At 42.4% G+C, this 21,579-nt stretch overlaps 1 protein-coding gene across 4 annotated transcripts in view; it reads right to left on the bottom strand.

Annotated features, from left to right (window-relative positions):
* Window positions 1-20,299, bottom strand: part of Ebf1 (EBF transcription factor 1) — a 374,922-nt gene extending 354,623 nt beyond the window's left edge. For all 4 annotated transcript variants that reach the window (XM_047556315.1, XM_047556314.1, XM_047556313.1 and 1 more), the window contains exons 1-5: window positions 19,834-20,299; window positions 17,561-17,717; window positions 16,950-17,013; window positions 16,226-16,281; window positions 5,843-5,916 (exon numbers count right to left, since the gene is read on the bottom strand). In XM_047556315.1, coding sequence (XP_047412271.1) covers window positions 5,843-5,916; window positions 16,226-16,281; window positions 16,950-17,013; window positions 17,561-17,717; window positions 19,834-19,967 — 485 coding nt within the window. In that variant the 5' untranslated portion in view covers window positions 19,968-20,299. The remainder of the gene's footprint in view (window positions 1-5,842; window positions 5,917-16,225; window positions 16,282-16,949; window positions 17,014-17,560; window positions 17,718-19,833) is intronic.
* Between the last annotated feature and the right edge of the window lie 1,280 nt (window positions 20,300-21,579).

The following is a 21,579-nucleotide window of genomic DNA, read 5'->3' on the forward strand; positions in this document are numbered from 1 at the left end:
GAAGGAAGGATAGAACAGGAATAAAACAGGCAGAATGAAGAAGAGGAGAATAAAAAGGAAGGGGCCCAGGGTCACTTAACACTCATAAAGAAGACTTTATGCGAAGTATGAAAAACAGCTCAACAAGATTCCTGTTTCTTGGATCAAATCGATGTATCACACAGCCATTGCGTGAGTGTGTGCGTGCGTGTATACATGTGTGTAAACACATGGATGCATGTGTATATACACATACCCCTATTTGTGGAATGTACGGAATTCTGTGTCTCATTAAAAAAGGAAGGTAGGGTTTAATGCACTATCATGGAAAGAAAATCTACATTGTATTGTGAATTGAGAAATTAGTTGAAAAATAGTGTGTATTGTATAATCCCACTTCTGGAAGAAAAATGAATGCATGAAAGAGAAAGGGAAGAGACAGGGGAATTGTTAACCAGCCTGGTTCACTCCTCACTTTGCACAGCACTCTACATATCCCCCTTCTTCCCTGACATCCCGAGCCCCCCAGCCTCAGCCTGCAGTACCTCTCTTCATTACACTATGCTGTATTTCATACTGATTTGTCTTCTTCTTTTGTGGTCTCTCTCTCTCTCACACTTGAATTTAAGCCACACAAGGACAGAGTTCTAAACTGTTTAGTCCCCCTCTAAATCCCCAGCAACTGGAATGGAGTCTAGCACACAAGACTTCGTGAATCATTTTTTAATCATTTAATAGGAACTTTAAGGAGCTAACCAGTGGGTGGGGCATGGAACAGGCAATGGGGAAGACTGGAGGAAATGTTAGTTTCATGTTTTTTCAGTGTTCTTCTTTGGGTTGTAATATTACTTCCCTAATAAAAAATTTAAAATCGATCAACAATAGGAGAAGGAAGGTTTTTCTTAATGCTAAGCTGCCATCTACCCCCTGTAGCTCCCAGGCTTTCTTCAGTCTCATGACAGTCTTCCTTCTACTCAATTCAGAAGGAGAAAGATGGGCACCCATCTCCACTGCACACAAGACAGGCATTAACCCTGGAGGATGAGTAGTTGAAAAGAAAACAAATTCACTGATGTTTAAGAAACAAGAGGGCTCATACTAAAACAATCCAAAAAATGAAAGTTGTAAAGCACTTTCAGGGGAAAGTCACTGTGTTCATAAAAGGAGACACAGTGCTCATTACCCAGCGAGGACCTCATTCATTCACAACCCTGTCTTTCAGGCTCCTGCTGCATATGCCTGCATGGACTTGGCATATGTTTCCTAAAGCAGGCATCTTTGGGAGAACTTCAAATTTCCTAATTTGCTTTATCACCAGAGCAGGACTTCCAAAGTAGGCAGGTACCACCAGTCTTTACATCCCTTCCTATCTGCAACCCAAGTGACAGGTGAGCCACGTGGCCAGTCACAGCAGTGGGTCCCCTGTACCTGGTCAGGTACCACATTGTGGACTAGGTCAGCAGCCCTCTCTCCAGCAGGATCATGTGTCTCCCAAACAGTTCTGCACATGCAGAGACAAGCAAACTAAGGCCTCTGCCTTAGTAGCCTAACACAGATGGAGAATTTCTAGGGAACTGACTCACAGCTTCATAAATGAGAGCAAGAAACACCTAAATGTTCCCAAGCATGGGGCCTGTAGATCCTCATCTTGGACACACAACATCTTCCTCTAAAGAGAGACCCTTGCAACTGGAGAAGAGTGTCATTTTCAAACCCAGCTGCACAATAAGAAACAAGAAGTCTTCCCTATTTAGCTACAGTGGCTAAAGAACAAAATAGACAAATAATCTGATTAATAGTTGTACGGGTGGCCACTACATAAACAGACTCTTCTATCCTCTATCTTCCTCCCACGTCTTAAAGTAAGTTATCTGTTCTCAGACAACTAACTCAAGCGCAGAAGCTCGCAGGTCCCGCCTCTGCCTTACTGGGGACCTCCCCAATGATTCCTCCTATTTAGCATTTGTGACTCCCTACCCCTATTTAATTCTTCATTAACCTATTTAATGGTTTATGAACATTGTCAAGTTTTCCCAGTCTCGTAAAGCAAAAACACCCAGCCCGATAACTGTCATGCAAGACCCAGCTCCTACTGAATCTCCTCTCTTGAAGTCTTCAGTGAACCTCCGGGACTTTTCTCAGTCTTCACACCTATCTGGATCTCTCCAGCATGTGTTAGGTGAACAACTTCCCTCTTGAGGCACCTTCCTTTTATTTCTTGAGCTGTGTATACTCAAAAGGTTCCTTTGCCTAATCTCCAACATGCCCCCCCTCCTTACTAATGGTGATTATTCCTCAAAAATGTAGCCAATACTTAGCTAGACCCTGCAGATATTGCTGCTACTGCTCCATTAATACTAATACTACTAACAATAACAATAGACATTCAGTATGGACTGTGTCAGGCACTGAGATAAGCAATCAGAAGGATTATTGCATTTAATCTTCACTACCACCTGAGAAATTAACATTAAAACCTCATGTCACACCATTGCAAGGAGACTAAGAGCCCTGAAGAAAGCACGGTGTATACAGGATTGCAACCAAATGGACATGGCTCCGACCAAGGGCCAGGCCAACTTCCCTGAAAAGCCAGGTTCAAGTGAGTGTCTGAAGGAGGAAATCAGAGTAAGCCAGTAAAAGAGGAAGCAAGAAAAAGCACATCAAGGAACAGGGCTAGCCTTGAGAACACTTGGTCCTACAAGAAACCAGGCACTAAAAATGGGAAGAATGCTTTCCTAAAGAGGGCACCCACCCACTGCAATCGTCTTGTGCACTAGAAATGGAGAAAATCTACTTCATCCAGCCTTCCCGGGGTCACTGGCAACTAGGCCCACCTACCAGGCAGAGCTCCTATTTTCCAATCACATTTAAATACTGGATGTCAGGATGCCCTCAGAAGCAAATCCCTTCTAGAATCTTACTCTAAAAAGTCATTCATGGATTCATAGTATTTGAAGAACGTCACCACCAGGCATTAGGACAATGTAATCAGGATTGTTATGACAAATGACGATTCACCAAAAAGGCAGAAATTCTCCTCCCAGAATCCTGCAGAAGAGCTCCACGTCATCAAGCAAAGAGGGTTTGTCTCCAGGTAGTAACAATTATAATCCAATGGCGGCAGTGCTTTTAGTCAGCTCTCTCAATGGGGTCACCTTCTCAACAGAACACAATAGGTTTTTAAAATGTGCGACACCTGAGATACGACTCTGTTTTTCTTCTTTTTTCTTTCCTTTACCTGCAAGAAAACTGAATCATACCAAGCCCTTTCTTGTCGATCTAAATTCTCTGTGTCTCCTTTACCATAGGCAACGTACTGTAAATATACAGCTTTTGTGACATCGACGCAAAGTTTTATTGTGCAGTTAGCTTTGATAGAAAGCACTGCAGAAAGTTGTTTAGAAATTAAATATCTAAAACAAGCTATTTTAAAATCCAGGGCCCTCACTATTTCATGTCTGCAATGAAGAAATTTCATCTTGGGGAGAGCAAGCTGTCTTTCACACCATATGGCTAATGGTGGTGCATAGCAATTAGCCAGGCTGATTAATGGTGAACAGACTCTAATTTTATGCTTATAATTGAGCCTGCATTTGCACCCCTGGTGCAAATTCAGCACATCCCAACTTCCACTTACAACAGGCAAGAAATCAAGAGAAATAGGATGGTGTGGAAAGTGAGAATTTTTTTCCTAAAGCCCCCTAAAGAGCATCAGATTTGCAATTTAAAAGACTGTTAGCCACACAATAGATGACAGGTTTGTGTAATGGGGTCATGGCGGCCTGGTAAACAAACAGTACCCCTTACACATCCATAGGCAGCCAGGAAAACTGTAATCTGTAACATTAGCAAGATGACATTTTGAATATGGCTTTTCCCTCTTAGCCTCCTGGTACAAACAACATCGTTTGCCTTCAGTGGCTTGAGAATTTTATTTTTGCTATTTTTATGTTTCTGAAAAATAGAGAGAACATCAGCAATAAAGCACACCAACCAGCATAATAAAGCACTTTGGACCAATGAATTTTAAAAACAAGAAAAATATAAACTGCATTAATAGAGGGTAGGCCTGTGCGTGAAAGGGATAATATATCTTTAAGTATTTCAAGAACAGAATTATTTCTAGCATAGACCAAACGTGCAGATACGAGATGTAAATCTGTGATGTATAGATATTATTTGGCCTATAGGTTGAGATCCATCTTCCTGTCTCTTTCCTATTTTGCTAGAATCACACATAGAGGAATATGGAAAATTCAGTCTAATGACATGCTAATTGTAGGAAGCTAAAATAATAGAGAGATGATGGGAAAACAGAAAGACAAAGGAGGTCACATTTTAATGCTTTTCAAAATGGATTTTACTCATTTAATTCTGAGAGGTGCAACTCAGCTTTATTATATAATCATTATATGCAGCATAACCCTAATTTTGGCCTAATCATATAACGAATCCATGACCACACTTTTGGATTCTGTTACTGCTTTAAAGTTAGAGAAAAACAACATATTTTTGGAATAATTAACAAGTTTTACAGATCACTGAAGTGAAAACTTGTGAAACTCCTATATATTTTGAAATAATATATTAGAAGCATTTTTTTTAAAAGGAAAAAATGAAATTTTTATAGACATGGAAGAAGTTAATATTTGGGATTTCACTCAGGAAGCACATTAAGCCCTTCAGGTTTTATTTCCACCTGTAGAGTCTTAAGATGACTTTCCCCCACAAGTTCCATGAGCAGCATATAAAGGCCACCCATGCTGAGGTGGCAGCTGAAGTCCTAAGCCAATGGGTCAGTAATAGTCGGTAGCCAAGCACGCTTCATGCCAAGAGGAGCCTGCATGGTTAACAAAGCAATTAGTAGCCTCTCTCTGATGCACAGTGGCATCTAAATGCTTTATCCAATTACTCAGAATATATTGGAAGCAAAGTGCTGGTGTTACTTTACAAAGAATAAGGAGTTAAAAGGCTGTTGCCTGGTCTATTCCCTCCCATGTGAGGTCTGGCTGAGGACATAGAGGTGCCAAGGGTGTCCTTCCTGTTTTCAAATGTAGCTTCAGTCTGATTGCAGGCAGAAATAACATAAGTAACATGAATTTTTGGACTTTTTAGGCACTCATCTTTGCTATCCTTCCAAAGGCTCAAAGCTCACAACCTCTAAGAAATATTCACTACAAGAGATCAGATGTAAGGGGAAAAAAATCATGTTCAATTTAAGGAGAAATGATGCCTAAGTACAGACGGTCATTTTTGAAGTGGTGGGGGGTTGACTAGGATTTGAACTCAGGCACTCAACCACTGAGCTATATCCCCAACCCTATTTTGTATTTTATTTAGAGGCAGGGTCTCACTGAGTTGCGTAGCACCTCACTTTCGCTGAGGTTGGTTTTGTACTCGAGATCCTCCTGCCTCAGCTGCCCAAGTTTCAGACGGTCATATATTTAAGTGGAATTAAAAAGTGGAAAGTATAACTTTCAAGTTTACCCAAACAGAAACCTCTGCTGGCTTCAGTAGAATGCTTACTCATTTTACTATGCAGTTGAGTGCCTGTATTACCATTGAAAGAGTTCTATTGTATCTTATGCAATTGTAAGGAAGAAAAAGAGGAGACTATGCCCATGAACAGTGTGATATCAAAATGGAAGTGGGTGTCTTTCGGGGCAAAATCTAGTCAATAATTGAGGACCACTGTGATGCCTGACACATGACTACCAAATACGTCTAACAATTCTTTTCAGATTGTCGACTAGAAGCAAGATAAATGTATACCCAAAAATCGAACTGAACTCACCTACATTTCAGATACAAATTAATCTTCTCTTGGCTAATTATAAAGAGAGACCAAGGATTTTCTTACCTGCACATGATCTCATGTGTGAGCAAGACTCGGCACATTTCGGGGTTCTTGTCTTGGCCTTCATACACTATGGCCTGAAAGGAAAGGCATGATTTTAGCTAAGAATGAAACCAAGAAACAAAACAACCATCAAAATCTAGTTCTTGACCACTTTGCCGCTGCTGAGGACCAAGTGACCCTTGGGAGCCAGAACCTCACTGAGCTGTTTCCAAATACACTGTTGGGAATCAACCCCAATGAGTGAAATAGGATATGTCCCTCTCTGCCCTGTCAACCATCTTATTATGATGCACATCTCTGGATCAGTGTGTGTGATGGACTTCTGTTGTCAAGACAACCATAATTCTTCTTTCAATTCAGAATAAAAATAAGCCTAATCAATAAGGAGGAAAAATCCAGAAGACTGAATAGACCGAGATACTATTTACTTAAATTACAGAAGAGCATACAGTTGCACTACTCCCAGTCTCCAAATTTAGGGATCTAGGGGGGAGCAGGAGAAAACAGGTGTGGGTGAGGCTAACGCATCCATTCACTGACTGCCTCATTTTGCAAATGATTCAATCAATCAGGGAAAATCCCTCTTCCCACCGTAGGCTAAAAAAAGAGGTAATCTCACAGAGTGCACACCCACCCAAACAGGAATACTTGCTAGCATATGCTGGCTGTGGTGGTTAAGCCACAGAGTTATCCCCCTAAACTACGAGCTGCCTCTCACTCTCAAAAATCCCAAACCATCTCACCAGCCAAGATGCTTTTGTCTATTTTTGTAATGTATGCACATTTTGCTTCAGGACACCATGAAGGTTCCCTGAGAGCTCAGCTTCCTCATAGATCTACATGTTCATACCTGAGTCAAAGAAAAGCACAGAGCTATTAAGTATTCTGCACAGGGATATATTTAGCTAACTTAACACTGCGTCACTGCATAATACTAATATCACACAGCTTCAAATTGTTAATAAAATTACTTTCACACATTCCCATAACCCTCGATTTCTTGGTGACAAAACTTAAATTAGCCAGAGACTATTAATGTAGTACATAAAAATGCTGCAGTGACTAACTGGTAGTTGGTTCTGATGTACTTTGTTTTTTAGGCTAGCAGGTTCAGAATCTACAAATGATGGGTATAGCATAAGACTCAGTGTGTAAGGTCCTTAAAACAGACTGGGGTTATGATATATAACCACGTGGCAAAACAAACCTAGTAACAAAGTAAACATTGAGGAGGAAATATTTCCCTATGATTGGCCCAAACAGAATTATTTTTTATGGTTAGTCTATCATAACCCTATAGTTCTTTTTAGTGTTTTTACTTTGACAAAATAGTAGACTTAACAGAAATTGCAAGAATATGTACAGAAGTCCAGGATATTTGCTACTCAGATTCACCAATGTTTGCATTTCACTAAATTTGCTTTATTCTTTTCTCTCTACTCCCTAAAAAGTTTTTTAGTAAACTGCAGACATATTCTCAATATTTCAGCATGTATTTCCTTAAAACAAGGAATTATCTTACATGACCACTGTACAATTATCTACATCAGAAAATTAACATTGATACAATACAATAATCTAATCTCTGGACCTTCTTGAGATTACCAATTACCCAATAATGTCCTTTACAGCAAAAGAAAATCCAATACTAACCACTGCATTCAGTTGTCATGTCTCCTCTAAGAAGAAACATGTGTGAGTCCTTGAATTTCTTGACATTGACATTTTGAAGAATACAGGCCAGTCATTTTGCAAAATATTCCTCAATTTGGGTTGATCTGAGTTTCCTCAGGTTCAGATTAGTGATGGACCTCAGGGCAGGAATGTCATGGGGATGCAGGACAGCCCTCCCTATCAGGTCACACTGTCCACCAGAGCCACTCCTGGTAACATAATCTGACCATTTGGTGAAGGTGATGCCCGCTATTCACAGAGATCACCTGCCAGGTTTCCCCAGTCTAAGGTTATCACTGTACCCCGTGTAATTCATAACTATCTTCTGCAGAGATAATCTACATTATGTTAATAATCTATTATGACTCAAATTTCCATCCACTATTCATAGCACACACAGATGATTCATTCCTATATTCTTAAAAGACCTTTTCAAATTCCCAAGAAGTTGTTTTACTCAAGAAAATGCATTAATTAAAAATGCTCTGAAAACGGAAAAATATGTCGACGCGCTTTATATCCTACAATCACTGCTGGAAAATATTTTTTAAAAAACAGTAAATTACTGATTAGATCTCATATGTGGTGCTAAAAATTCAAATGACGCATTTCTGCTAAATCCCATCATCACTAAATTCTTTGTATGTTCTTTTAATACTCTTGATAACCTTTGTTCCAACTTTAATATTTATCTTGCTAAATTAAAACAAGTAACTTGGTAAATAAATTCACAGACATTAAAGTTTTCCTTACTGTTTAAAAAAAAAAGTTGTTTTGATTTTTTTTTGGGGGGGGAGGGAATCAGTTAATCAGATTTCCTTATTCTGATTAGTTCTAAATGATATGAATATTATTTGATTGAGGCTAATGATTCTGTTTAAATCAGTGAGTCCACGATATCCGATTAAAGATACACTGCAATGCAAATACATGCCCATTCCCCCAAGGAAATGGTATGGATTGCCAGAAGTCCCTTGTTTTCTCTTTGGTAGCCGAACATCATTTATTTAAGGCCTGGAGTCTCTGGAACACATCTCTTTACCAAATACCAAACTGCCACTTCACTTCTGGCTGCAGAGTCAAAACAGAGAATCTTTCTCCAAATCAAGCATAGAAAAATGAAACCATGAGTTTGGATTTGCTTAGAAATAATTAGGAACTCTAGGGAGGAGTAGAAGCTTAAGTTTCTGCTCTCCCTCTCCTTGGACATGGATAGAACAGCACTTCTCAGCACTTCAAGGCAGAGAGAAAGCAGAGTTGCCTGTGACTTCTGAAATAGAAGCAAGTGAAACTTCACCATGGACTAGGACTGAAATCCTGTACCTAGAGTCAACTAGAGACTCAGTGCAAGGGGGTTAGCTTTCCAGTGAAATTCAAGGACAAAGCCACCCCAACCCCACCCAGCAGTTTTGTTACTGCCAAGTCTTGTTCACAAACACACACACACACACACACACACACACACACACACAGTCATCGTACAGAACATATGGGCCCAGAAGCCAACACTGCAATCAGATCCAACATATAATGATATGATAAACTTATTTGGATTAACATCTCTGCGACACAGTGTCAACAATAAGACAGACTTAAAATGCCACCGAGTTCTCCTTCCAGCTTGCAACCCCAACTGAAAGTCCCTCATCAAACTCTACCATATTAATTTAGCACGCACACATCAAAACTGGCTCAGAGTTCAGCAAACCTTAATGAGTTAAACTCAGAAGGATGGGGATCGTCTCACACCAACTTAAGGGAAGTTTCTGCCATTCTTCCTAATTTAAATATGCACTTTGCAGGGTCTGAATAAAGCTGGTTCAGGCTGGATCAGCTGGGAGATCCCAGGAGCATATAAACAGCATTGACTATTTTAAGTGAAACCATTTTAATAGACAGCTGGTTTAGGGCCCAGACAATGGGACACCAAGAAGAAGGCTTATTGTCATCCTCCACAGTAAATCATGTGTCTGCTCCCTGGGAGGAAGGTATCTGCTGTGAGAGTGGCAAAGACAACAGTGGTTTAAATAAATCAATGTGTTTATCAGAAGTGAGGATGAGAGGACTGTTTGCAAAGATGGGCAGCAGAGGGAGAGGAATTATACAAAAATATGTTATTTAAATATATCAATTGATGGTGAATTGAGATGAAGTGTGTAACTTAAGAACCAAAAAATACAGTATCAAGTGAAAATGATGTTGACATTAATCCTGCAATGGCAAATAAATCCCTTAAGGCAGTGGGAATGCATGTACAGGAAGAAAAGTAAAATTGTAAACAGCAATAAGTTCATCTCAACTTTAAAATCCTGGTGATACTGATAAACAGTGAGGCAGATTTCTTTTCCTGACGAACTAGTCTCTCCTTTCTAAATAGTGTCCTCTAATGATCAGTCAGAAAATAATGAGACAGAAAATATTGCATATTATTTTTAATTTTCCTCTTCACTTTCAAATTGAAGGGTTTTTGCTTTGTTTGTTTGTTTTTGGTTTTGTTTTTTTGTAATGAACTAAAGAAGAGAAAACAGGAGCTGTTAAACTTTCACATCCTTATGCAACAGCAGTGTTGGAAGTTTTACTGTTAGAGGATAAAATGCAACAATTTCAAATGCTCAATTATAAGTTAACCTGCAACATCTTTGGAAACCAGTTGCTCAAGACAATAAGAGTGCCTCAGTTGCCACTGTTTGAGAGGGCACCTTTGAAGTCCAGGTTCACCCCTGCTTTGCTAAAGTATCATTGGCTCTTAAAAGTGAGCCGAAACTTACTATGGATAAAGACCACGCAGTAAAACGAAAAATACACAGTGAACATACACCAGGATCACACTTCAATAGGATGCCAAAGGAAGTACAGAGAATTGAGCTCGGTTCCCTTTGTTTACTTTTCTAATAGTTTTAACTCTTTGTGTTCCAGGCCCCCTCCAAAAAAAAAAAAAAAAAATGAGAGAGAGAGCAAGGAGAATACTTTTGACATTGTTACAGCAAAATTTGAACAGCTTTTAAAAACAAAATGCTTCCATTAGGAGCCTTTCTCAGTTTGCAACTAAACAACAGAAGACTTGTCATCATTAGTTTAAAACAAGAAGGGAGAGAGAAAGAAAAGGAAGATTATCTATAACTAACAAAACTCCCACTTTTCCACTCAAATCAAAACAGTAACTTTGAAAATGTTACTCTTTTTCACATATACAAAATAAAAGGCCAAATTCAATTTGTCACCTTAAGAGGCTAAGTTCATGAACATACAAAGTACCTCCTTCAACCAGAAGTGAAATATCCTCTGAATTTAAATTGTTAACACGCCTTTGGTAGCAAATTACCAAGAACTGAACTAATCAAAAAATAATATGAACACCTACGATATGAACATACTATAACAGTAATCATCACATTCAACCAATTCCACTGCTGGTCATTAAAAAAAAAAAAAAAATCACTAGTTAACGTGATCCTAGAGATTTCTAGCAGGTAAAAGAACCCTAGTTAAAAATTTAACTGTGCCAAAGAAAACCCTACAAACCTGACATTTCATAAACAACTGGGTCAAACAGCAATCTGACATTAACAGTGGGATAAAATAAAAAATTATTTTGCTTCCATTAGCAGCTTCACTACTGGTGAACAAATCACAAAGATGTAATTTCAGCTCAATAGTTAAGCAGGCCCATTTTCAGATGTGGATCAGGAAAGTTGCAAAGGAATGATATCATATTCAGTATGCTGTACAGTTACATCACAGCCCTGAATAAAAAGCAAACTTGTACCCAATGCAGAATACATTTCTCTTGTCACAAAGAAACAAAACCTCTTATGCTATTCAAATGCCCTGAAAAAAAAAAATACTAAACTAAATCATCAAATCAATTCTACATTATATTTCTTTTCCTAGCAGTAATAAAAGATATTTTGGTCATGTGGTAACTACACCTACATCCACATTAGCAGATACAATTGACTTTGTCAACCCAATAGAGCAATAATAATAATAAAAATAAAATAATAGGAGAAGCTAATTTATGAAGCACTTAGTATGTCTCAGTCACTGTTCTAAGCCCTTTATGTGTATGAATTCATTTAATTTCCTCAGCAGAGTTTTGAGGTGGGTGCTATCATTATTCCCATTAGTTTGATTCCAAAAGCTTATATATTTTAATTACTTGCTAAAACCAAATCTTTCTTGCTCAACAACTATGTCAACAATTCGCCAATGTCCAAACACTCCTTCATCCCTCTCAGCAATCTAAGTAAAGACAGACATAACAGACTGTACAGTCATACAAGTTCGATAGATGCATCCCTACTAATATGTTCGTTTTTAATGCTGTTCAAACATTCACATGGAAACAGCTCTAGCGTAAATATCCCCGAACAAATGGCTGTATATTATCCAGGAGGGAGCAGTTGGACCGCCAGACTGGGGAAGTACTAGGCCATCTGGCTCCAGCAATCTCTCCAAAACCATCAGCTTTGTTTTCACCCCCAGACTCCAAACAACACATTTTCCACTGTGATGAGTTTACATTTTCCCAAACACAGGTCCTGATCATGCATAAAAATTCCAAACTTCTTCATTCCTCTATGTGCAAGGAAATTTAAATCACCTGCATTTTTGACATGTTACCAAAGGAGATAGAAAGCTGCTGAAATATGGCCCTTGATTACGAACTCGTTCTAACCCTTTTTGTTTCTTTCCCCAGATCTATGAAAGAACCTCTCTGCTGGATTGGTGAATTCCTTGGGAGCTTATAGATATATTAAAAATGTGTTTATCTACCCATGAAGATCCCTAAACTGAGAGAGTTGTTAATCAAATCTACAAAGTCGTGGCAGGATATAAGAAAATAATCAATAGGAAAAAATGCACTTGCATCAATTACTTAAAGTACTGGGAACATCAAAACAATATATAAAGAAGTCTGGCTGGGAGAAGGAATTTGACAGCATTTGATTATTGCAACTCAGACCCCCCCACTGTGTGGGTCCACCCCCCCCACACACACACACACATCTCCCACCTTTAAATCCACACATACAAAGATTAGGTGATGACTATTTTCCCTTCTCCAAAAAAGTTTTTGCTTGGGCAGGGAACATTTTGTTTTTGATAAGTTTATGAAATTTGATATTCTTTCTTTGACTGTCACTGAAAAAAAAAAATGTCACTCTTTAAGCAAGATGTTAGGAGGGGAGCTAATAATTTTTTTTTTTTTTTTTTTACTATTTAAAGATAAATACATCATTGAAGCAATCCAGAATGTAATCATATTACAAGTAGTAGACCAAAATCTGAAATAAGGCATATTGAACCTCTGACCTCACCCAATGGGTTCATCTGAGCTTCTGCAGTGGATACTATTACTGGATGCAACGACCATAAACTTCTGGATCCTACAGGACTTTTTTGCATGCTCACTAATAGAATACCAAAAACAGCAATGACATGAAAACAATCTATTTTTAGTTCAGCTAAACTTAGTTTTGAACAACCCTTCCCAAAAGCAAGACTTTTATTTTCTATGAATTTTACAAGGAAGCCTTAGTTATAAGGAGTCCCAGAGTCTTACACACTCACTTCTATTAAAGCTGCTTCTTTTCTGGTAGAGTCCAAAATTAAGAGTCATTACCCAAAACAGTCTAATGAGACACTTTGAAAAGGTGTGAAACTCTGTGTCATATCAATACATCTTGGTTGATTGACTACATTTCTGTTTGATCTCAATGCTGCTAGCTCAAGATCAGGAGCAATCTACGAAAATTTAGAATGCGCAGCTAGTTTTGCAAGTCACCTGCCCAAGATTTCTTAAGAATTTTAATCCTAGCTTGGGAATCAAGAATATGACATCGCACATTCAAAGTCATATCTCTACTACAAAAAAATGTTATGATAAACAAGCAACTAAGAAGACACTTGAACAGTGGCCAGGTATTCCCACCACAATTTGTGATGTCATCAGAACTCCTCACATCACCAGAAGCATTCCATTCTGCACTCTAAAATCAAAATCTGGAATCTATCAGGAAGAATTTCCCAGGGGGAATAAAGTAACCATTTAATTAGTCAGCTTATATCAAGCCTTATTTCTGATTAAAGGGACCACTGTATATTTAAGTAAAATAAAAAATGAAAGAAATTTAAAATCAGACTGGGCATTTAATTATAAAATAATCTCAAGCTAGATTAAGATCTACTGCTTTACTCTCTAAGGTTAAATATAAATATTATGTCACAGCTAGGGAAAGGTAGACTTCTTCCTGCTGATCTATCTGCTTTTGGGAGACTATTGTATTAACTGTGTACACAAGTAGCTAACCTACTTTCAAAACTCTTACAGCAGGTAATCAAAGAACAAGCAACTGGATAATGAGCAAGAACTGACTTTCAAATCGAAAGCTACAGAGAAGGTAGTTATTTAAACCATTATTATGAAAACAAACAGGTATGTCTTGAAATATCCCTTTTTCTCCATACTATTTGTACTAACTTAGACAATTACTAAACCTTTTTTCAGGTTACTCCCCACCAAAATATATAATTGCACACATCTATAATTTTAACTTTCATAAGATGTCACCTATGGTGAATGACTTTCTCAGACCTGCTATCATTAAAAATAAAACTATATCCTGTTCTCACTCCTCCCTCCCATCCTTTCCTTCCCTTCTCCTAGAATTATGATGATACCAAATGATTGAAGAATGACTTTAGCTGCAGCTTCTCTTAAGCTCTATGACCTTGTTGGTAAAATATTTGACGTATTGCTTTATAAAAATCAAAAGATTATTCTCCCATCATTGTATATGTTAGTGTGTAAGGTCAGTTCATTTCGTGATGGAAAAATCAATTCTTGGTGGCATGTTTTGTTTAGACAGAGCTAAAATAAAGTTTTGAGGAGGTTTAAGTCAGAATCATTTTAAACATGTTCAAATTTTGTGCTCCTTAAAACTGTGCTGCCTAGAATTTAACATTTCAGTGGCCAATGTTGTACAGACGGGCCTTATATACTTATTTGTGTCTATGACTGTTTTACCTTTTAAAAAGTAAATCCTAATGAAAACATATGGAATATGTATTAGAGTTCATACTCTCCCCCGCCTTTCCCCGCTCTGGTAAGAATGGCAGGAAAGGATATTCAGGGTATCAAAGACAATTTTTGAAAACAAAATTCCACTTAAGATATTTTTGTTTTGATATTATAAAAGAAAAAAGTTACTGAAGTCAGGCTTTTGTGTTCCTGCTTGGCAAGAAAAAAAATTACCAAAACACATAAACACATAATTATGCAAGATAATTATCCTGTGCAATAATCAAATTCATTAAAGAAAATAAGACCAAGCCTGAAAGTATAAATGGGAATTTACTCTGGATCTACCAAATAAGTAATGAGCAGAATCTTCAAGAAAGGCAAATCTTTTAAGGAGATAACCTGAAATCAATTTCAATAGATATTTATTCTTCTTAAAAATACGTTTCATGCCCTCTTGTTTTCTACTTAGGTCACAATGAAATACAAGAGCAATCATCGAAATTAGCTGTTATTAAACTGGTTCTTGTTGAGTATATTTTAAAATTACCAACAGCGAATTAATGTGCATTTTGGACAACATATTTAAGCCATGCCTATGTAAAAGCAGTTTTTAAATATGCATGCATACCCTAATTTCAAACTCTCTAAACCAGTGTTTGAGAGAACATCACCTTCCTTATTTTAAAGGGAACATATTAAAATAACAATCAAGTAAACAAATTGTAATCCTCTAACTAAATGCTGGTAGTACACAATGAATAACTTTTCTCTTTGTTCTGATTTCTTTCCCCCACCCAATAAAGCTGTCTTCCTATTTCTGCTACTAAGTTCTGCAACTACCTAACCAGCTACTTCATTCTGAAACTAAACTTTTTTTCTTAAAATTAAGAAGGGGGAGAACTCCTGCGCCTCATTAAAATGTCAGGCCTCTCTTCTGACTCGGCTCATAATTGTATCTTTTAAACCATAACTCAACCTTAATGTATACTGCCTGACACCGCGTGTTGGGAGCTTAGGAAAAGGCCGTCTATGTACCTTTAAGACCGCAAGCTCACTCATGCTGCCTGGCATCCTGCCAAACTTGGAGGCAAAAGCGGGAGGGTTTTTGCAAAATATCCTTAACAATTGTCGCTCCCTGTTCCAACACTGCCCTCCACTATCACCTCCTTAAAAAAAAAAAAAAAAAAAAAAAAAAAAAAAAAAAAATCTGTGGAGTGGTCATCTGTGCCCTGTCCCGATCGGCACTCCCGGGAAAGCCTCCTTTGCCCCTACACTTCAACTCCTCGGCCCAGGGCCTCCCCTGCGACGCCAGGTTGGCTTGGGTTTGAGAAGTTAAGACCAAGCTACCCCAGAGCCCCGGAGCACCTTTTGCGCCCCCTGGGGCTGCCGGGCCAAGTCAGAGGAAGTTCGGCCCCCATTCACTTCACTCAGCACCCCGCGGGCTCAATTCCCAAGGCCTGCGCTGTCCCTGGAGGGAAGCAGCCGTCGAGCTACGCTCCCCACGCGGAGGCGCCAGCGCACGGATGGGCTCCGGAAGGCGGCACGGAAAGCGTGGTCCCAGGTCCACACTAGCATGGAGGGTTTGAGTTCCAGTCCTCCCACTGGAAAGCAACAAGCTTCTTGATTCCCCGGAAATCTGTGACCCCAGTGTCACCCCCACAGCGCGAAATTAAGAAACTTACTTGTTTCGTCATGGAGTCAATGAGGCGCACGTAGAAATCCTGCTCTGTCCTTATCCCTGGGGAAAAGAGGAGGAAACGAAAGAGAATGAAATGAGAAATGAAGGAGGATCAGTCACGAGGGAAGGGGCGATAATAACAAAACAAATAGCAACTACAACAAAAGTACACTCAAGCACATGAAAGGGGGAAAGGGTCTTAGGCGGATCGGAACTCCCACCCCTGGAGAGGCATAGCCTGGACCTCCCTCCCCAGCGTCAGAGAATTGACGCTGGCCTAGCTCAGGTGTTCTAAGAAGTCAGACTTACAGCCTGTAACTAGGAATGGGGCAGGACCCCCACCTGACTACTCTTCCTTCCCAAGCAGGAGCCCCTCTGCCATCGCCTAGAGCCATTAAGGCCACCACCGCTGCTAACCTTGGGCCTGGAGTCTGGGCCACATAGAAGGAACAGGCCTCAGGAAGGGGAGAAAGAAGGCAAGTGACCCAGAGAAGACTGGGGCACCACACCTGGCCTCAAGTACGTACTGGAGGGACAAAGCGGCCCTGAGGCCACTGCAGGCCCCTGCCGGTGAAACTTCCTAAGAGGAAACTTAGGAGAGTTAGGGTCACCTGCAGAATGGCAGACTGAGCTTCGCTGGGGAGGCTTTCCTCCGCCTGGAGATCCCTGAGTGCCCTGCCTGGACATGGAACCCCAGAGTGCAGGCACAGACCCGACGGGAGCCTCACCATTGCTGTAGAGGAGCTGGAGCCGGTAGTGAATCCCGTTATTGGTCTTTTCGCTGTTGGCTTCCTAGTTTGCAGCAGAACGCAAAGACACAAGAGACGCAGGAGAGAGGTCGGCGTGAGCGAGTGGACCAACTTCGAGGCAACTTTCCCCAAGCCGGGACCCCGGGCCGGTGAGCCCCGGAGCAACAGAAAATGCTGCAAACTGTGATCCCTCCTTCGTTCCCATCCCAAACTGCTCTCTCTCCCCTTCCAGAAAATTCCGTGGGGCGCGAAGGGGTGATCCTCTTCCCAGGGCCTGGGGACGCGGGCCTGGGCCATCAGAGGCAGCTGTGTGGTCTGGTAGTCGAAGACGAGTTCATCCCGGCACCCATGACAGTGGATTGTGAAGCCGGGCTCGCCTTTCTCCAGCTCTAGGGGCTCCACGCGAACTTTTATGGAGCAGGACCCCGTGAACTGGGAGCCCAGATTCGTCCGGGACGGGAAATGGCTTGGGGACCCCTCACAGGAGTGTGTTGTGAATGCTTAGCACTCATGGAGGAGCACGCCTCCCAAGGCATCAGGGCCTGCTCCCCGAGCCGCGAACAAGGGGAGGAGGCGCTGCGCCCACTTACTTTTTCCTTCTCCACGAACCCCACAAAGGCTGTCCTCTCGATCTCCACGGGCTGGCCCTGTCTGTCGTAGAGGGCCAGGACGAAGTGGAAGAAGTTGGATTTCCGCAGATTGGAAGGCGGTTGCTTCTCAAAGTGAGCCCGGGCCAGACCCACCCCGCTGCGGCCAAAGACGCAGAGTTAGACGGCAGAGCAAGACTTCGACTCGCGTCCCTCTCGTTACCAGTACACACCCGGGAATCCTCAAACACCCACCTCCTCTTTCCCCAAAACATCCAGTGGACTCCCTCCACGACCCCTCAGGCGCCCCAGAAGTAGCCAATAACCCAGTATGCATGTCTCTGCTTGTGCTTGTCCTCCCAGCGGAGGGCAGAGCCCGTCCTCAAAACTCGCCAAAGAGGTGTGAAAGTTTTGTTTGGGTTTTGCGCGCGAGATGAAACGCTATAAGCATTTTCTCCGACCTGAGCCGCGCTGAGTTGGAGCGGGGGTGGTAAGAAAAGTGGCAGTGAAGGAGGTTTGAAGAGCTCAAAGTTTAGCGGGAGGGGGCATAGGAGTAGGTTCCCGCTCCTCTTTGGAATCTCCTGTCTCAGGTACAAGGACAGGTGGAAATGAATGAAGACAAGCTCCACTTATCGCTGTAACAGCCACCCTCCAGGAAACCTCCTGTGTCTTGCTGATGCCTGGCCTGGGGAAACCAAATTTCCACCCCCAAAACATGTGGAGAAGGGGCCAGGATGGGACTCAGACTTTTCGGGGGGCGGGGTGGTCTCTGGGAGAAAGAACTAACATGTTTTGTAAAGACCTCTCCTGGAAAAGTTTCTCTGCTCTGCAGAAATCCTCATAGTCATTCCAGAAATCCTAAGGGTCAGGGCTGCTAGCTCAGCTCACCCACTGGGGGACTGAAGGCTTGGGCACCAGGGGTGCCGGCTGCCACTGACAGCCCGACCTGCCCAACACAAGCGCACAGAGGGACATACATGCACAAGCACAGGGCGCATCGCGTGCGCATACACACACACACACACACACACACACACACACACACACTTTCGTTTCAGCCCAGTTACCCAATTCACTCTCACTACCAACTACCCCCAACCTTGTGCTCAGCGGGGATGGTAACAGTGCTCTGGACACTTGTCTCCAGCCCCGGGAAGCTGAGGATGATGTAATTAGTCATCTTCCTTCTTCCCCTTCCGCACTCTCTGAGTCTGATACGGCCTGGGGCCACCAGGTTTCCCGCTCCCCTAAGCCCAGCTGGTGGCCGGGAATTAAAAGGGCACTATTTCTCACTTGGGACCAGGAGCCCCTGGAAAAGGGCATTGGGTGTGCCCAGGGAAGTTCCTCAAGTCAACCTCCAAGGGCAGTGCCTCCGGGCCACACAGTCTAGCATCTGGGGAGCTTTGAGTGGGAGAGGGGCTGGAAGAGGCCACGGTGACAGGGGGTGGGGAAGACTTAGGAGATGTCAGAATTAAAGTTGGGAGTTGCTATTCTACCGATGGACTGAGAAAAACTGAAGGGGAGAGAGAGAGAGAGAGAGGGAGGGAGGGAGAACCAGATAGGAGAAATAAGAGAAGACTCGAGGGAGAAATGGGGAGAGAAAACAGAAGAGACCGAGAGGTAAAGGCAAGGGGAAAGAGGAGAGTAGGGAAGAGTGGAGAAAGAAGAGTAAGGACAGAAGGAAGAGAGGAAGGGAGGATGAAGGTAAGGAGGGAAAGAAATGAAAGAAGGGAATTTAAAAAGAAGGGGAAAGAAAAGAAAGAAGGAAGGGAAAGAAAGGAAGAGAAAAGGAAAGAAATGGAGGGAGGAAAGAAAGAGGAGGAGGGAAGGAAGGAGGGAGAAGAGAAGAAAATTGAGTAAGGCAGGAAGAAAGGAAAGAAGGAAGAAAAAAGGAAAGAAGGAAAGGAGGAAAAAAGGAAAGAAAAAAGAAAAATAGATATAGCCTGACAGAAAAGAAAGAACGATCACAAAAACACAGATATCCAACAGCATGCTGGCGAGACGCCTCTTCTGGGTTAAAACAAAATGAAAACAGTCACAGAGGAGGCAGCGGAAAGTGCCGGCAAAGCGTGGGCTCCTCGCAGGCAGCTCCTGGTTCTCCGGCCGCAGGCGACGAATGCAGCGCAGCCGGGGAGCGCGGAGCTCCGGCGGCTAGCGGAGCGCAGCGGCGGACGCAGCTGTGCGGCCCGGCCCCGGGGCAGCCGCGGCGGCAGCCGCCTCCCAGCTCGCCCGCTTGCAGCTAGCTCCCTCGGCCGCGGTCCCCGCGCGATACCCACCTCTGCGCCGCTGTGTTGGCGTCCAGCACCCCGGCGCCCTGCATCCACGTCCGCACCGCGTTCATGCCGCTGCCCAGCGGCTCTTCCTTCATGCTGCTTCCACTCCGTTGGATGCTTTCCTGAATCCCAAACATGAAAACAACCTTTTCTTGTGGAAAATCTCCTCCCCCTCGAAAATAGAAAAAAAAAAAAAAAAATAGAAAAAAAAAAAAAGAAAACGCCAACCAGAGTTGCTTTTTTTTTTTTTTTTTTTTTTTGAGTCGATGAACTCGCACTAGAAGATCAAGGCGGGCTGGAAAGCAAATTTTTAAAAAATGTAAACCTTCGTTCAAAGCAGAGCGATAAACCCGGAAAAAAAAAGGAGAGGAAAAAAAAAGAAGAAGAAAGGGAAAATCCAACGAAAAGACCAAAATAAAAAAAATTAGAGATGTATGCTTGGCTGTTGGGGGTTGTTTGGTTGGTTGATTTTTGGTTTGGGTGCTTTTTTTTTTTTTTTTTTTTTTGCTTTTTTTTTTGCCTTTTTTTTTTTTTTTGCTTTTTTTTTTTTTTTTTTTTTTTTTTTTTTTTTTTTTGGTAGTGATCACAGGCCGGTGGAGAACAGGAGGGGCTGGAGTTTCCTTTTGTAGAGGTACCCTTCACTTGAAGAATCAGGAAGAAAAAAAAAAAAAAAAAACGTGATAGCAATTTAAGAAACAATAGACTCAACTCGCGCTGCCGGCTTTGCTACTTCAAGTGTCATTTTCCACAACCAGGCAAGTTTTTTCCTTTCTTTTTTTTTTTTTTTTTCCTCCTTCTCTCCCAACCAAAGATGTTTCTTTCCTTTCAGTGCGTGTAGATGAGGAGGACGCTGGTTGCCGTAGACAGCTACACCAGAGAGGGTGGGGGGAAGGGGGGAGAAAGGGAAAGAGGAAGGGGGGGGAGGGAAAGAGAGAGAGAGAAAGAGAGGACAGGGAGAAAGAGAGAGGGGTGGACCCTGCTGGATGGAGATTCTGTTTTCTCCTTGCTAAAATAGAAGTGATTTGCAGGCTTTCCCTATGGAATCCAGTTTGACTCTCCCCAGAGCTAAACACAGGCACACTAACCCCAAAGGGAGGAGGCGGGGCTCGCGCCTCGAGGCCCCTCCCCTTCTTTGCATAACGTCATTCTTCCGCCTCGCCGCAGCCAATCGCCGCTGAAGATCTGACTTGCTCACGGCGCCAGGCCACGCTCCCTCATTAACATCCTTCTCCCGGTGGCTCGGAGAAGCCGGGCAAAGTTCCTTGCAAAGTGGCGAGCTAGGGAGCGCTGAGCAAGGCGTCTGGGCTGGGGAGGAGTCGGGTCGACTGGAGCGGAAAAGGGGACAGAAGGAAGGAGAGGGGGGTATCCTTTCCAGGGATTTGAGCTGGAGATCTGCACCCGGGCTATTGCTGTCCCTTAGCATCCTTGCTGCGCCCTGAGCGCGCTCGAGGCATACAGGCTTCGTTCTCCCAGGGCTGATTCCACGTCCTGCTCCGCAGTCCTGGGACGTCGGGGGCAAAAGTGGAGGAGACGGGAGAGCCCAGACAGGAAAAGCAGGACGCGTGTCCCAGGTGCCCACCTCTTCGCTTTGAGGCGGGGTGGTGGGATGGAATATGGGTGCGCGAGGTCGGTGCTGGGAGCTCGCGGAGAGACAATGTCTCCACGCTGGGAGGGGCGGGCGAATTCACCACCGCGCAAGTGAGGCTCTGAGGGTCCCCTGGGAGTGGGGGATCCAAACTCTGAACCCAG

The sequence above is a fragment of the Sciurus carolinensis genome, chromosome 6, assembly GCF_902686445.1.
Source record: "Sciurus carolinensis chromosome 6, mSciCar1.2, whole genome shotgun sequence".
Taxonomy (NCBI): domain Eukaryota; kingdom Metazoa; phylum Chordata; class Mammalia; order Rodentia; family Sciuridae; genus Sciurus; species Sciurus carolinensis.